At 49.2% G+C, this 17885-nt stretch overlaps 1 protein-coding gene across 1 annotated transcript in view; it reads right to left on the bottom strand.

Annotated features, from left to right (window-relative positions):
- NCOR2 (nuclear receptor corepressor 2) overlaps positions 1–17885 on the bottom strand; it is a 186024-nt gene that overhangs the window by 152569 nt on the left and 15570 nt on the right. The window contains 1 exon segment of the mRNA XM_058422874.1: positions 5370–5581. Coding sequence (XP_058278857.1) covers positions 5370–5474 — 105 coding nt within the window. The 5' untranslated portion in view covers positions 5475–5581.

Raw genomic sequence — 17885 nt, 5'->3', positions numbered from 1 at the left:
CCAGCAGGCAGAATTCAGGACGCCCCTCACTCAGCTGGTAGCAGGAGGTTGTTCTCTGTGCTCGGAGGTGCTGCACCATAAACTCTTCTGTTCCACCGGTTCCTGGACCACTGACACAAACCGGCATTTTGCTCCCAGGAGACAAAAGCGTGAATAACTCCTCCAAGGAAAAGCAACACAGCAGCAGTAACACGTTGTACAGTGCCCCTGTGCAGGCTTACCTGGCGCCGCTGTGCCACCCCGATCATGTCACCGCGGAGAGGAGCGAGCGCCTGCCATCTCCGGAGCCTGCGCCTCCCGACAGCACCTTCCACAGCAGGACACTGCACTTCGCTGGCCCTGCTCTAACTGCTGGGAGGAGGAGTCTGGGCAGGGAAGGCACTGGATTCCCCCCAGGCCACCTTTTGGCTTGGACACCAAATCAACACGCAAGTTTGCACCAACCTCTCGTCCCTGGTTCACACAGACAAGGAAGTTATTTATCATGGGCCAAAGCAAACGAGCGATGGGGCCGGGACGCTCCTGCACAAGGGCTGTTTTGCAAATGGGGAGCTTAATGAAGGAACTACTGAGCTGCTCTCCCAGGCAGGAGAGGTGGCACAGGAAAAGCACAATGGTCCCAAAGCTGGAGCAGAGGAGCTGAGGAGAGCTTAAGCTCACCTTTCCATCCCAGATGAAGCTGTGTGCATGGAATGGGGGGAAACAACAGGAAGGAGGCAAAATGAGCCTCTTGTTTAGTAGGGAGGGCAAAGTGCTCACAAAGGGGAATTCAAGTGATGATGGTGCACCAATTTTATACTTGTGTGTACACACCCCAAACCTACCAATCCCTAATCCTGTTTAGCATCTCTAGTACATAAAAGCGCCCAAAAAGCAGAAGCTGTTTTTGTCACAGAGGCTGCTGCTTGAGGACACCTTGCGTGCCCCAGCTCTCAGCATTTCCAGCACCTGATATCACCCTCCTGGAAAGCCCAGCCTACATCCAAAGCCACACCATTCCTCCTCTGAAATGCCAGGGCACTAACAGGAGCAGGAAGCCTGGTAAGGAGGTCACAGCAAGAAACTGGATTCACACAGGAGGAAAAGAGGGGAACCCTTCTGTTCCCAGGGAATATTGATCATGAAGAGGTTTTAAAAAGAAAGGGGGACGTGCACTACATAAGAAAATTGATCTGTTTACAGAAAATATATGCAGGTTGCCTGAAAATGAATATCCTTCATGCAAAAGTTTCCTTTGAGAGAGCATGAACTTTGGACACATTAGAAGGTTAAGAGCGTAAGTAATGTGTTTTTTCACCTTTAGCTAAAGGTCACAGAGCATTCAAACAATTCCTCTGTTTCCAAGCTGAACATGACAGAAGTCAACTGCGCACCCCAACGTTACAGCTAATGAATATGGAAAACAGAAATGTTTTCCCTGCACTTTGGCCAAGAACCACTCTGTGCCCTTAAGAAGAAACTGCTGATTATTGTAGATTTTAGTTTTACTTCAAGAAAGTCAAACAAACCAGAACCTTTTCACTAAGCTTCCTTCTTCCCGTTAAAAGCATGTTGACTTGTCAAAGCTTTTTGCAAGTCATTGTCTACTAAGACAGAATTAAATCCACGGTCATTACAAAACTCTCCACCATTTTCACATCCAGCCTTCCCAAGAGCTGTTGGGACCAGATGAGGAGGAAGGGGAGGAAGACACCTGAGTATGTTTCTTACCCTGTGGGAGAGCCTGTTTGCTGCGTCAGCCATTGGAAAGAGCTCAGTCTGGGTCAGACTCACGGGTTCACAGCCGTGCCCAAAGCTGGCAACCAAGAGTGAAACCAGACAACAAACATCCTCACTCAACCGGTACTGGATCTTCTCTGCCAGCTCCAAACTCAGCAGTAGCTTGTGGAGCATGCATCTGGGAGGAGGTGCCCATATGTACAAAGCATATTTCTGTTTGTTTACTTGAAGCACACTTCCCCCCCGCCCCATTTTGCTGGATATTCCCTTGGGCTTTATGTGGTGGGAGAAGAAAAATCCCTCAGCCTGCTCCCACTGCCTCCTGCCTCCTTCACAACATCCCCTCTCACTTGCCTCATCTGTGAAATCAAACAGCTGCAATCCTTTAAATCACTTTTCATAAAGTGTCTCCAAGCCTAAAATAATGTCACGGCTCATTTCTGAGCTCAGCATTCCTACCGCGCCGCATTTCCCTGGGTGCGACCGTCACAGTTGAGCTGTGATTATTTATTTATATTATAATAGCATTTGCAGCCCTGCTGTGCTCAGCCCTGCACACGCGCCCAGGAGGTGACCCAGGGCGTTTCCACCACCAGGATAAGGATCCCTGAGCCGACAAATTCCCAGTTCTCAGGAAAGGATGTCTTGGAACGCAACAAACCAAAACCAAAATTTAATTAGATGCAAGACATGTTAGTGTCGGGTTGGTTTTGGCCTCTTCTTGGTTTCTTCCAAACAAGCTCTCACTGTGCAAACACACCCCATGACAAAACTGACCTGGCCAAGACATGCAAGCAAATACCGCTGACTTTTAATATTAAACAGCGCAGCAACTTCAAAGGAGCTGGGCTCTCCTCTCCCAAGCAATCCCACCAGAGATCAGCTCCAGCCCCAGAGCCATGGCCAGGTTCCAGCTCACGGTGCCGCCGAGAAGAGACACGTGTTTGTGAACAGCTGAGAGCGGCGGGGCAGATCATGCAGGGACACGCTTCAGAAACACTCTGCCTCCCCTCCCAGCACAGGCAAGGTGCGCCTGTTTGTGTGGGGCTGGCACGCTTCTGCCCAGAGGAGCCTTCTGGCTTTCCATCCAAAAAAAAAATCTCAGCTCGGACCTCTCCTACATCCAGACACCCAAAAGGTATCGTGTTACTTTGGGTGATTACATATGCCTGTAAAAATAGCTTCTAGAAGTGAATGCCAGCAACTTCTTCCAACATTAATACAACAGAACGAAACCAGTGTTCACTGCAGGCTGCAGAAACCCCCAGCTCCAGCCCGCTGCAAACAACTGCCCTGCTCTGCTCATCCTGCTGTTGCAGCACAAAGGGGAAGCAGTTGGGATTTGGCAGGAGAGAAGGGCACAGCACCCCAAGGACAGGAGCCATTCACGCTCTTTTAAAATCAGTCTCCACACTGCAACCTGAGGGTCCTTTGGTTTGCTCTCAAACCACAGTCTTGCAACAACTGCAGATCATACTCACCTGGTCGCATTCTCCTCCCGCTCGGGTTTCTGATAAAAAGAGAACTGGGATTTTCTTTTTTGAGACAAACGCTCTTGGTTATGTTCCAGCCCCCAAACAAACGCGCTCACACTGATGGAAGCACAGCTCCCATAAATCGAACCAGGTCAGCGTGTCTCATACCCAGGATGAAAAGCTTCTTTGTGCAGCAGCACGCAGGCCCCGAGCGATGTAGATGAGCCAGCAAACGCAGCCAAGAGCTCGTCCTGCGCCCTCCTTAACGTTTCTATTTCAAAGCCTTTCCAATCTCCGGCTCTGCTCCCTGGGCCACTCTCAAGCCAGGCAAAGAGGGCAAATGAGGGAATTGCAGCCCTTCCCTGGCATGTCATGGGTTTCCAGGCTCTCAAGTCAAACACTAAAACCAGCAGAGACTGAATTTGACCGTTCAGTTGCTGTCACTGCCAAACGTAACCCCCAGAGAAGGTCTCCTCCCTGACCTGTGTTTCAGGCACCTTCCACCTCACTGTGACCCACCAAGAAGCAGCTCCAAAGACCCCTGGAAGTGTGAGCCATACTCCAGCACCTAATAAGATTCCTTTAAGCAGCCTGAGCTGACTAAAGCTGTTCCACTAAGTTTCTTCCGTTAAGGGCTTAAACTGAAAACATTCACCCAGCCAGGATGAGCAAACACAGGCACAAGTGAGACAGCACAGAAAGGAGAGGCTGGATCCAGGTGAATTAACCTCTCTGAGTTCTGGTACATTCAACGAGACAGAGCCAAAAAAAAAAAAAAAAAATCATCTCCAGCTTATGCCTTGATCCAAGAAGAGAAAAGATTACAGGTCAAGACTAAGAGGGGGGGAAAGGGGGGGAAGGATAAAATGGAAAGCTCAGCTGCTCAGTTATCTTCCTGCTCCCCAGGAGGGCTGCATAAAGAGGCAGGTCTGCTAACAGAGGGAAGGAGGCAGGTTCCCTCTCAGCAGTTTGCCTGGGAACCAGGAGAGCTCTCCTGTGGGAGTGAGCAGCAAGGGCTGGGTTCCCTGGGGAGCAGTGAGCCCTCACATAGAAGAGAATGGTCCTTCCCCTGTGATCCAGTGCCAAGGAAAGGCCATGCCAAAAAGGGCTGGAGGGCACCTGCTCCTACTCCACAAGAATGGTCAAACCTTGCCCTTTGCCCCCAGGCTGGATGCTGCACCCAACCAAGGGTGATCCTGCCAGGAGGACAAACAGGACACAGGTGCCCAGAAATGATGAGCCAGAGCCCATGAACACCACCACAGCAGACGCTTAGGAAAAGGCTGGGAAGGGAGACAAAAACTGAAAGCACCATATGGAGAAACAAAAGAGGATCCCTTGAGAGAGGAACAGTGAAATCCTGTACCACAGGCACGGAAATGGTCTGATTTCTCTGTAACAGCCGCATCCGCGACCGCTGGAGGTTCAGCGGTGCAGCTGAACCACTGCCCCAGCGCTGGGGACACCCACGTGGCTCCCACCCTGCGAGTGGGTAGTGTGTGGAGGCCCAGGGGCCTGAGAGATACCCCTTTGACTAGGGTGAGAAAAACTTTGCAGCCACATGTCAATATTTCTTGGGTTTCGTTGTTCTATTGGTTTGTTAAGTTTACGTCACCCTGTTCAGCCCCGTTCACCATATATGTACCCTTCCCAGAATGTTCTTCCTTCCCTTGAACCCCATCGGGTTAATTTTGCCGCAGTGTTCCACCCTGTAACCCCGTTAGTCTCCCTAATATAATCATATATTATTATATACTAATATAATATATATTAGTATATAATAATATTAATTTATATTTTTAAAGTATATTTATAATTCTATACTGATTTATAATTAGTATATAATTATATTAATGTAATAATATATTATATACTAATATAATTATATTTATATTTACACCTTTGCACCACTTTTTCCCATCCCTATTGGCCCCTGACCCTCAAGGACCACCCTTTTATCTGCTCTATAACCCTGAACCCTCGGCCCCATTTTGCCTCTCATCCCTGGAACACATCCGAGGCTGTACCCACGGTGCAGACAATAACCAGCGCTGGGATTTCCAAACAGGACCCTGTCTCCTCGCCTTTATGCCCAGCCCCGTTTTAGCAGAGTGCACCGGGCGCCGAGGCACGGGTCACCCAGCAGCGGGTAGGGAAGGAAAGCCTGGGTCTTACCGCGTGGGGCCGGGCAATCTGCACCGGGTAGGACATGGCGTGCGGGGGGTAGCGCGGCTCGGCCGCGCGCCAGCTCTGCGTCACGGGCTGCGTGGAGCCAGACATGGCCAAAGAGCAGGCGCGGCCCTGGCTGCTTCCGAATCACCAGCGAAGGATTAGGAGAGCTGGGAGCTCCTCTTCATCGTGCGTGTGCTTTCCGCGTCGCGCAAGAGCTGGAAGGAAGCGGGAAAGCAGCAGGTTAAAATTAAAAACCACAGTCCTATGAGACAACCGAGCATCAGGCCTTGGGCCGTCACCAAAACCTCGCTGCCCTCGCGATTCCCCAGCAGTCCCGTTCTCCATTTGACAAACCCCACTGCTGAGTTTTTTCTGTAGACTACTCCTATCACAGGAAGAGCAAATACAAGATTTTCCCAAATTTCTCCCACCCAATTTCCCTGGAAAGCTTTCACCCACTACCAGCAGGACCAGGAAGCCAAACTGCCAGCTGTTCCTTTGGGTCCCGTTGATCTCCGAGTCTCTTGGTGGTGAGTATTTTTTCACAGGGTGACTCAGTTTCCAAAAACACAGCCTAGAGTTTTGGCATTTCAACACAAGGTCCGAGAAGGCGCAAGGTCCCTCCCCAGCCCGTCCCTTTCAACATCCCCAGTCTCACGTCAGTGCTCTTCTTTCCAAGCTGTGGTCTCTTCTGCAGCCCTCTGAGGTAATCCCTGATCTAATGGCAGGAGGGACACCAGGCACTGACATTGCCTGCAGCTGTGTCCATCCACGAAGCGACAATAAATCCCAGGACTAAAGCATGTCACACACCTCCAGTGCCACCTGGATCAGTCCTTCTGATAGGGACCAAGCGCCAGAGAACACACCATAGCCCCCAGGGTATTTTCACAAACACCCCACGCATTCACTCCTGTGCAACCTGTTGCAATTCCTTTAGCGGCTGCAACAAAATCAGGAAAACCAATGAAGTGGGAAGGTGCCTCTTGGCCCCAAGTGGAGATTTACAAGCTGCTTACAGATACTTCACACTGTTTGCTTGGTGACAAATTTAAGCCTCCTGTTTTTTGGCCAGATTACTATGAAAAAGTAACCAACATCTAACTGCTGCCCTTCATCGCTGTCAGCGTGAGGAGCTTTAACTATTATTCCCAAACTAACAGTTAGTTACACAAAACAAATTGCCACTGCTGCCTGGGTCAGGGGATGTTATCAGGACTGATCCCAAGCGGGGACAGACCCAGGTCCCTGGGATCCACTCCACATCCCACCCTATGCTGGGCACGCTCGCACGCCTCCTCCCCGGTGCAGGAGTGTTCTGTATGGATTTGTGCAAGGTTTTCGGCAGTATCGAACTCTTCCAGCAGCGCACCAGGAACAGCAAAGGAAACTTCCAGCACTCTCAGCAGCCTCTCCCCACACTTGTGGTCTCTGTGCATGGGGGGAACAGCCAGCCCCAGCCAACGCAATTTCAACTGAAACATCAGTTGGCGTGTACAAAAACCAAAAAAGGGGGTGGGAAAGAGGAGGGGGAAAAAAAAAAAAAAATAAAGAAAGAGGAAGCTTTTCTTTTTGTATTTCTTTTCCCTCCTGTGAGACCACAGATGAGCCCATGCTGATAAACCCCTCGCTATCTGCTGCAGGCAGGCACGGAGCTGCCTCACTGGTTTGCCAGCATCGACGCAGCCTCGCAGCCAGAAATAAACCAAACCAAGGCAACGGTCCCTGGCAGCCAGGCACGACAGGCGGCCCAGGGAGCCCCAATCATGTACAGGTCTTACAGAAAATCGCTCTTCAGCAAATCCCCATGAAGCCTAAGGACGACAGACCCACAAAGACGTCACCACGCTCCTGGTGAGGGTCAGGTGAGTCTCTTCGAAAAAGGTATTTTACCAAGTGACAAACGGAAAATTACGAGGTTTAGCTCTCAAGGCAGGGTGCAAAGGGACAACCAGGTCCCTGCTGCTTTCAGCTCGCTCCCTGCACCAGAGCAGGGATTCCCCCCCGTTCTGGACCCGCACATCCCTGCTGAGCCCTAGGGCACCTTACCTGCCAGCCCAGGGAAGCGCCGGTGGCTTGGGAGCAGCCTGACCCTCATCCCAGACCAGACAGGCTCCCCATGCAAAAGCTTGGCGTGCTCTGTGCAATCCACCCCGGGCAGGAAAACCCCTGTGCGCGCAGGGGAATTCAGAGGCACCCAGAACACGCGTATTTATACTTCCAGTATGACTGTCCCACTTCCCCTCATGCTTCCGACTGGATGGGATTTTAATCACCAATTCCCACCCCAGGCTGCGGGCTGTGCCAGGAGCATGTGGTTCAAAACCTGCCGTGCTCACCCCTCCAGGGACACCAGCAGCACCTTCCCAGGAGACACCAGCACCTTCCCAGGGACAACAGCACCCTCCCAGCTCTCCCAAGTGCTCCTCTGCAGGCAAACCCTCCCTGCAGCTGCCAAGGACACGTGCACAGGGCTCCAAAAGCTCTGAGGGATCTGCAGTAATTGAAGGTACTTTCCCAATAACAGATTTAAACTCGGGACATCTTGGCTTACGGCCACCTACAAGTTAATTAGCACATGTAAATATATATATATACACACACACACACACATACATACGCACACACAATTCAAGCCAGAGTCCCTGGCAGCTTTCAGCAAGCCAAGGCTTCCTGGAAACACAGCAGGTAGACCTGACCATGCTGAGGCAGCTGTCTACAATAAAAGAAATGGGATGTTTTTTTTTTTTTTTTAAACTCTTCAGATCAGCAGTTCAGCTTAAAACACAGCACCAGGTGCAAAGCCACATGGTATTGAGCTCTAAAACAATTTAAAAGCTTTTTTGCCTTGGTCTGCACAACTGAAAAAAAATGGTTAACTGTCTACTGGAGGAATACAGACACAGGACGAAAATATAGGGGCCAACAAAACCATCCTGCACCAAGGCACAGTGTCTGTGAGCCGTGTCCTGCATTAATCACAAGCTAGCCAGGAGCACAAAAGGATTTTTCCTTAACAAGGGCAGCAAACCACCCCTGCCTCTGTTGAGGCTTCTTATTAGGAGCCCTGAGAAGATGAAAGTAAAAATCACAGGGTCCTTGCAAGCGGGCGAGTAGCACTGCCCGTGCATTTCCACATCTGCAAACAGCAGCTCACCGGCAAGATCCCAGCGCAGGCACGAGGCCCTGGATGTTTCTGCCACAGCAGGACTGGGCTGGAGCCAAACAAGGTCACCAAAGCACTGGGGCAGCTCCACAGATGCCTCAGATCACACCTCAGGTCCCATTTTTACACTCCATGTGCCCAGCACGGCTGTGGGGAGGAAGGTCTACGACCAGCAGGCACAGAGGGCACGGGTGCTCCCACTGGGGAGTAAAGTGGGAGCACATCTTGCAGGGCATGCACTGGTGCCCTTCACTGGGTGCAGCTGGGACACCACCAGCCCACCTATTCCCAGCAAAACACAATGGAGTTCCTCCTCCTCCAGAACTCTTTAGTAATTATTTTTAAGAGAGGGACACGAGAAATAGGAGCAGATTAATGGAAGTAAGAGAGAGAGTACAGCCAGGCTCTTTAAATCTTTAAAATCAAACTGTTTAGTTCTTACTTTCTCAACTGATTTTGATGAAGAACAGACATTGTCTCACAGGAAAGGTATTTCCCTCCCCCCCCTCCCCCCCCCCCCGTTAGAGTCTCCATCTGAGAGTGTTTTACCCATAGACCTGCATTAGCCATTACAACACTAGGTACCAGGAGATTTATGGGCTCTGATTAGGAACAGGAGAAAGCTGGAGGTTATCACCAAAACCAGAATGAAGGCTACAACATGAACCTGCAGAGGAGGTGAGAGCCTGTGGAACCTCCTGTACCTGTTTATTTTCACTGGATTCTTCCCCACTGCTGAAGCCTTCAGAAGTCCCCCACTCTCCCCCTGCCAGCACCCTTGCTCTGCTGTTTCTCCTCTTCACATGCCATTTACCATTTAAAATTGTTCCCCCATCACCTGTTCTCCCAATTCACACCACAAAAGCACACTACAAGCCACAGCAAGTTGCTGCAGGCTGGCCCACATGCCAGGAAGCTCTGCACCAGCCGGCTCCCAGCAGTGTCCCTGCGCTAATGGGGTGCACAGCACTGGGCCAAGCACATCCACATCCAAAAGAGGGGCACACAGGAGTCCACAACACCCTGCAGTCACTTATGGGTTCCCAGCCCACAGCACCTGGGCACAGGGCTGCACAGCTCCATCCTGGACCTTCAGTGCAGCTCCCTACTGCAGCAAAGCCTGCGCTGATACAGGCAGGACCCTGCTAAACCCCTGCAGGTCTAAAAGAAGGGGCTTGCAATTAAATCCAGCTGAAAAAAAAAAATAATTAACATCATTCAACACACTTGTTGCTCTTCAGAGTTAGAGACAACCTTCCTGATTTGTTCTGGACTCCTCAGGGAGAGCAGGATTCCCAGGTGAGGAATCCTGGCACAACACAAATGTGGGCCAGTTGCTGTAATTACCCCGCGCCTTAGTTCATATATCTGAAAGGTGAGAACAACAAGACACTCCCAGCTCACAGAAAATACCAGTTCATCTGTTCTCAGAGGAGTTTTAAAGATCTCAATGAAAACACATGGCTCAAGTTCAAAATACACTTTTTTTTTTTTTTTTTAAAGCAAGGACATGCTGAAATAAGATTAACAGAATATTTTGTTTCCTAAGTCCAAAGTAATGTTACTCAACTTGTGGTCTACGGATCATGGATGGTCTACAGAAGACGTTAAGAGGCAGCCCACAAAATGACAGCAAACCCCCTAATTAAAAGGCAAAAACTAGTACCACCACACCATGCAGACACGGCAAATAAGAGAAATGCTGCTGGCACTCACCAGTGCATTTAGCTGAAGAGTATTGACAACAAAGCTTCTATTTAATTACATTAAATGGTGCAGTTTTTGGAAAAAACAACAAAGTCATCTTTAATCAAATGCTAAACGCATTTTCCTTCTCAAACAAGAAATGAAAGGTATATATCCTCACCTCGTATATTTTGAAACAGAAGTTAAGAAGACCTTTGTAATGATGCTTAATTAATACCAAGCTGTAACATCCACCTCCAAGAGTCCAACCAACAATGATGCCTAAAAAACCCCAGCACCCAGTTGTGTGTGGCACAGGAGTGCACTGCTCCTTGGCCTCTGCCCCACTGCAGCTCTAGATCAAAACCAGACCTGGAAAGCAGCTAAGAGATTTACTCACTCTTGCTTTAAAGGGCTAGTGGAAGCAGAAATAATTAAGATGCGATGAAAATGGGTAGAGAGACGTTCCTAAGAAATGCACCACGACATAACGTTAATGGATTTGTCTAATCAATATGTGCATGAAATTTTCTTGGAAGACAGTTGACATTATACACAAATATTTGCATGTAACTGTATCTATGAAGTCCTTTCAAGAGGAAAGCAGACCGTCTGCCACAAATTTAGGGCTCTATTCAGAACAACAAAGACGACAATGTCAATGTCTGCAGTCCAAGAATCCACAGTTCAATCACAACAGAGCACAGAGGTTTTCCATTAACATTGCAGCATGGGGTCAACAGGAAAGATCAGGCACATCCTGAGCTCTGTGGTATGAAGGAGAAGTTATTTCAACCCCAGAGATCAAGGCTTGTACCTGCATGTGATCCTAAAACATTTTCCTTGCTTTGGAGGAGTACAGAAGTCAAGCCAGACTGGCAGCACCCGGCACATGATCAGACCCTGCAGTTCCTCAGCTGCTCCTCCATCAGTACCCAAAACAGCTCAATTAGAATTGTCCGATTCCCTGCTGGCAGTGCTCTCCTCCCTCTCCTCTTTTGTCCAGATGACTTCCGAACGAGATTTTTTTCCTTGCCTGACCAACGGTGCGGATGCACAAGCAATTACAGCAGCAGATCCGGGGGAAGAAGGGACCTTGCAGCACCATGACAGAGTTGCTCAGAGCAGGGTGCTATCTTTGTAAGAAGGTACAAACGGTCCCTAAGGCTATGGAGGGGATGACAGAAGCTCAGGAGCTGGTCTCTCATCCTGGTTTGCTGTCTCATAGCTGCAATCAGCTCTCCCAACCACAGCATGGCTCCACACAGAACCGGTTCCCACCCCCAATGAAAGATGACTTCTCTGCCCTGCTCCTATCACTGCCTGAAGCCACAAAGCAGGATTTGCCACTTGTATTTCTCCTTTTCAGTCTTTCCAAGCTATTTTAGGCATGGGACCCATGTTTAGCTCTGCCCCCAGATAACCTTTGCCAGCATTTGTGTACAGATCTTGGCACCGCAGCGGCACGGAGCAAGGTCAGAGCATTGGATTTTGCCAGCCTCGTTTCCCAGTAGCGTTTCGAAAAGCAGGTTTGCCAGTCCAGCTGCTCCCAGCCTGATGCTTCTGGAAAGGACATGCTGACTGTGCAGTGCGATTCCTGTCCCTGACAGCCCTTGCTCAGACCCCAACCCACAGCGGGAGGATCTGATTCCCCAAGAGCTGATGAGACATCTGCGCACCCGCCCCAGCACTCCTCGTCAGGGGAGCGCTTGCAGGAGATTTCACATGCTTTAAATACATCTCAGCCCTCGGCAGAGGGGCTGTGAGTGACCTTGTGATGGCTCCCAGAGGGACATGTACGTACTTAAAAGAACAAGATTGACCCACTTCTCTTTGCAGGAGCGCTTGGCCGTCACTCCCCAGCTGCAGGGACATTGTCTTATTAAAATGCACAAGCCACACACCAAGCGCCAGCCTGGCCATGGCTCCAGCCTCAGGTCAGCACCAACATGGCCGGTCTGAGTCTTTACTTTCCAAATCCAGTCCTAATGCGCTTCTTTTCCCTTAGTCTCCCTACTCCCATTGTTGGATTCCCGCCTTCGAATCAATCTAAAAAACAAAAGCACGTCCCAACTTTGCAGTTGAGACTGGTAAAGCACGCAGACAAGCTTTGAGCAGCGAGCCTGTCAGCAGGGACGAGATGGCAGAGCTGCTCCTGTTATGCAACAGCATCGTTGCTCCCGTGCCAAGGCACCCACAGCCCTGCAAAGCCATTCCCAAGCTGCTCCCAGGGAAGAGGGGACGGCCAGCACGCACACGGCCACACGCAACCCATGGCTCCCGACTGCCAGCTGCAGCCTAAATGCCCAAAAGGGACACTTCAAGTAATTAAAGATAGTGACAAGGAACAGCGAAACAGAAACCCACACTGAAAAAAAAAATAAAGGGGGGGAGGTGGGATTTGGATCCATGCACAGGCCATTCATGGAACAAAGGAGTTATTTTAAGTCTGGTCTGGAAATAGAAAACAAATTAGACCATGCAAGGCCTTTGTTGAAGATGATCTGCAAAGACAAATGGAAATGCCTGGAGAGGAAATTAAAAAAAAAGCCAAACATGAAACCACCCGGGCACTGGGACTGCAAAGGGAAACAGGGCAGGGGACTGGAGAAGGAAAGGAAAAGAGTGACAATCAGATGCCAAAAAGGAGACAGATAAGAAAACCAGTGCAGGACAGCAAAAGCAGACCAGCAGAACTGACCCAGGGATGGAAAAACTGCTGAAAGTGCCGCATTTTGTGGTGGAAGCCCATCCCAAAGTTCCAGATACAAAAATGCAGGGGTTGAAACTAAAAAGCACAGCTGCTGGGGCAAGATGGGCTGTGCAAAGAAACAAACCAAACCCTCCTCCTCTTCTGCCCAACCCCCTGTCTGGCAGCCTGGAGTACTGCAATATTCACCCTGTGCTGCCACATCCACCTGGGATAGGATCCAGGCAATTTTAACCATGGTGCAAGTGCAGACAGCCTGTTCCAGGGCACAGCTCCTTCTCTCCCCACTTCCAGACCCCATTTCTCTCTCTTCCCTGCTCACGCTGTACACCATCCTTCCCACTTCAGCTACCCCGCCTCTTACATTAAACATGAACTTAAATGCTGGAGCTGTTACGCAGTTCTAATCTCAGTTGAATAAACACACACCAGCAAGTTTAAATTAAAAAAAAAAAAAAAACAAACCCCACGCAATTCCTTGCTGACAATGATACTGTAAGCATATGGCAATTTCAGCCACGCTCCCAAGTGCATTAAACAGCACATTAACAACCGTCGCTGTAACAACACATCACCACTGCGTCCACTTGCTGCTCCCAGGAGCTAACCTAAAGCCCAGGCTACCCAGACAAACGAGGCTTTTAAAATGCAAGGCAGATTACAAGGCACCTGCGAGATTTATTTATATATTTTGCAGAGAACACGCTGCTCATTTGATTTTCAAGCCCTTCAGTTCATGTTGCTGAAGAGACAGGTCCTCTGATGTCTTGGGCACGTTCATGAAAGCGAGGGGAGTCATCTCCTCCAGCTCCTTTTGTTGAACAAATTACTCAGCTCAGGAGTGACATTTTTGGTTATTTACATCCCGAATAAAGACGGGAAATTCATTTTCTGGAGTTCCTAAGGTAAGTTCTTTGAGGCAGATTGTACCACTAAACATTTTCTCCTTTCGCACGTTCCTAATTTTCAAAGGCGACAAAACATCTTTGCCTTCTAAATTATTCCTTTTCTTTCATGATCCTCTAATGATTCAGGAGTCTAAACTTCACACGGGGATCTTTGAAGAGCACCAACTGCCAGCATAAAAGCTGAACTATTATGACAAACTGCACAATTTAATGCCTCCCTAGGAAGACACGTGCAAAGGAACAGAATTACCCTAGGGAACCGAAACGAAGCCTGCAAATAAATTAAATGACCTGTAAACCAAGGTACTCAAAAATATATGAGATGCAATGCAACTGTGCCATAAAATATCACTAAAGGATGGAGTCTTTTGGGAGAAGAGCTGTTTTAAACTAACCCATTTCACTCCTGGTTTGCACTGCAGTTGTTCCACATACCCAGCACACCCCTGCACCCCAGACTGCAGATAGGAACTGAGATAACGCTACCTCTTGTGATGGTTTGTCAAATTCCAGCTCTGAGCCCTCCCCTAGGCCTTCCTCCTAACATCCTCCAGGTAATTGCTAGCAGATAGAGTCAATTTTCAGCCCAGGTTAATAACTGAATTCCAGCTATTTGTTCCTGCACATTGCTGCTGCTTTCATTTCTCCCCAGGAACACTGATGAGAAGTTCTGGCTCACTGGTGGCCCAGAGAAAGGAGCTGCTCATTAGTTCACAGCACATCAGTCGGACAGACAGGTCCAAGTGGTAGCAGCCATTAATTGGCTATGTTCTGCTTTTCCTTGTCTAGGTAATTAATAGCTTCTAGACAGAAAGTCAAAGCCTCTCTAGAGGCACCAAAAAATTCCAGTGTTTGCATACAATGAGGACAATTTGCAGTGAGGGAAGGGGAGCAGGAGAACCTCACCTCCACCTCCATCTCCTTGTCAAACACCCTGCATATAAACCACAGCCTACTGCAGCAAGAGGCCTGGGCTGCAGCAAACCTCCTCTGAATCCACAGAGGACTCTCACCCTGAGAAGAAGGAAAGGCTTGCACAGCTCCAGCTCCCTCCAGCTTCACTCCCAGGCAAGCAGCACTTTGCAGGAGACAGGCTTTGGGTTATGCTTCCAGAGACGGGCTTCCAAAACAGATGGGGATTCCTGATGTGTTTAATAACTGAACTCGTGCAAGTGGGCAAACAGGATTTCAGTGCTTCCCTGCCAAGCTCAGTCCTGCTGACAACAAGCTGTCCAAAGCTGTCAGTCACTCCCCAGCAGACCAGGAGCCCTGCCTTGGTGATCAGGACACTTCTCCAACTGCAGCCTTTGTCATTTGCCTCTCTCAGGGCAGATTTTCAGCCTGTCATTTACAGGTTTCTGGGAGCCTGAGGACGAGTTTGCAGGGGTGCTTGAAAGGTGACTGTAATTCATGCTACAGATGAGGTATCTTGAAGGGTCTGCTCCTCCAGGGAGAAGCAATGAGTGCTGGGGTCAGAAGGCTCTGGTCTCCCTGACCTGTCCCATGGGAGGGAGGGGAGATTTTCTGCCTTGTTTGCTGGCAAAATGCCCAGTCCCTGGGCTATCAGTCCATCCTGTTTAGCAATTGCTGAACTCAAAGCTATTTAGTAATAATAATTAATAACTACTTTAAAAACTCCCTGAGCTGCCAATGTCAAGCTATTCCTAAGATGAGTCACTGGCCCAGTTTGCTGCTGCCGCTGTGCCGGAACAAGCAGGTACCTCCTCTCCTGGGGTCAAGGTTTCAAAGGGCTCCGCACCCTCCAACGTTTCAGCCATGTAACAGAAACAAAGAAAACCTCGAGGGAAACGTGCGACACAAAGCAATCCCCCTCATCTGGGCAGCACAGCTCCTGGGCAAACAGCAGCTCTATCTCCGAGTCACTGAACTCGGACCAAGCTGGTGGACATGAGCACTGGGAATGCCAGCAGAGGAAACTGGAGAGCCATAGTCTCAAGGTCAAATACCGCTTTTGTGGTGCTATAGAAACAAATTACGGCATAATAATCTTTCCAGAGTCCATCTGGGAGGTACTTAAGGATGCTTCCCAGTACTTTCATGCATTGAGCTAATAACCTTGATGAAGGCCTCAGATTTAAACTAAGATGAATGCTCGTCACGCACAGCTGGAAAAGACGTGGCATCCAAAATTGTCTCTGCGGAGGCAATGAGTTTCCCGTGGTATCAAGTTGAAATAGGGCAGCTTACACAGGGATAACTAAGACAATTGCTGTCCCCCAATCTCCATGACTTCTGCTTGGGCAGTTGAGCTGCTCATGAGACAACTGCCTTTAACAGCCCTGCTACTTCACTGGGAGCAGCCAGTGATGGTGGATTTCACTGAAAAGAGCTGTGGTGCCTGTGAGGGCTCTGGACCATAGCACACAGCCCTTCCCACTGCTCCTGCAAAGCCCCCTGAGCCCACCCAGGGAACACAAACCCAACCAAAAAAGAAAAAAAATAAAAATAAAAACGAAGCCAAATGCTTTTTAAATAGCCAAGAGGTGATCACAGCACTCCAGGTGTAAAGCAGTCACATCTGCACAGCTGGGCAGTGTATGTGTGCTCCTAGGGCTCTCTGGCACAGGCAAGTCCTTATTTGTCCATCTTTGGAGCTGCAATTCCAGAAGAATTCACACCAGTGGGTACTGATTACAGCTCTGTAGGCACAGACATGCCACTTCAAACTGAAAAAAAAACAAGTTTCTGTAATTTGGGATAACTCTCCAGCTTTTAAGTTGTACACGAATTTTTATGGATGAACACAGCACACACACATCGCGAAGCTCTGCTGCACGCTTTACCCAGGAAACTCCGTCTGCTTTAATACAAAACACTTGACCACAATTTCAACCAATGGAAGAACTGCCTGCCCTTCAAAAGGAGCAATGTCATCCTCCCAGCAGTTGGGAAATAGCAGGTTTCCCACACAATCACTGCCAGACTCTCCCAGCAGTGGCTCCACACGGCTCAGGGGGGCAGGACAGAGATGACCCAGGTGGAAGGTTGTTGACTGATTTAGGCAGGCAGGATAGGGAGCTCCTTACTCCTCCTCCCACAGCTCTGGTTTAAGGGGTGTGGAATGACTTAATTATGCCCCTCAAGGCAGGAAGAAGTCGCTTGTCTTTAAATACTCGAACTTTTATTGAGTTAACAAGTTTTAACAAGGTCAAGGCTTGAACAGTAAACTCTTGCCCAAAGGGGAATTCGCTGTTTTCCCCTCTCGCAATTCATTAGTGTCCCCCACAGTTTATTTCTTACCCCTGGGTTAAAGTGATAAACTTTACAGAGAGAGAAAAATCAAGGAAAGAAAATATTTGAGCAATTAGACAAGGTAAATAAACCTTGATTTTCTTCATTCTATCACCATGTCCCAGAGAAGCACCTGGCACTCTACACAACAGCCACACACATCCCCTTGGAGGGGGCCACAGGCAGACAGGGCACCCTCATCATCATCACCTTCTCTCCCAGCCAGCTCTGGGAAAGCCCCTCTGTCCAAATCACTGTGGTCTCTGCACTGCAAACAGCTGCAGAACAGCTGGCTGGGAACTGAACAATGGGCTTGGCCACCGGAGCCAAGCCCTTCTCCCCCCGTTTCCTACGGCATGGCTGCTTGCCGAGGAGTAGGAAATCTGCAGAAACAAACACACAAATCTTGCAGACAGATGCCAGAGGTAAAGAAATGAATGCTGAACTGTTTAACAACATGGAAAGAGAAATATTAATTGCAGCCTTCCACAAAACCACCTCCCTGCTCCCCAGCCCAAGCCTAGAAAAGACTTCCCAGTTTTGTTTTTACATCAGCCACCCACAGGGCAGGACCATTCCCACGTCCCCATGTGCTCATTTACATCATCAGCCTTGCCACAATATTTCCAAGTCCTACAAGCTCAGACTGCCAAGGAAAAGGACAGCATTACCATTCAAACATACACCAGTCACCAAGATCATTTAAACCATGTGGGGAGAAAGTCACCAGCTAGGCAGGAGTGGGGACTGAGGAAAAGTCAGCCCTTGCCAAATTTGCCCTAGAACATCAGGGATGT

This window comes from Hirundo rustica, chromosome 17 (assembly GCF_015227805.2).
Source record: "Hirundo rustica isolate bHirRus1 chromosome 17, bHirRus1.pri.v3, whole genome shotgun sequence".
In the NCBI taxonomy this organism is placed as follows: Eukaryota; Metazoa; Chordata; class Aves; order Passeriformes; family Hirundinidae; genus Hirundo; species Hirundo rustica.
This window is presented reverse-complemented; position numbering and strand designations above follow the sequence as displayed.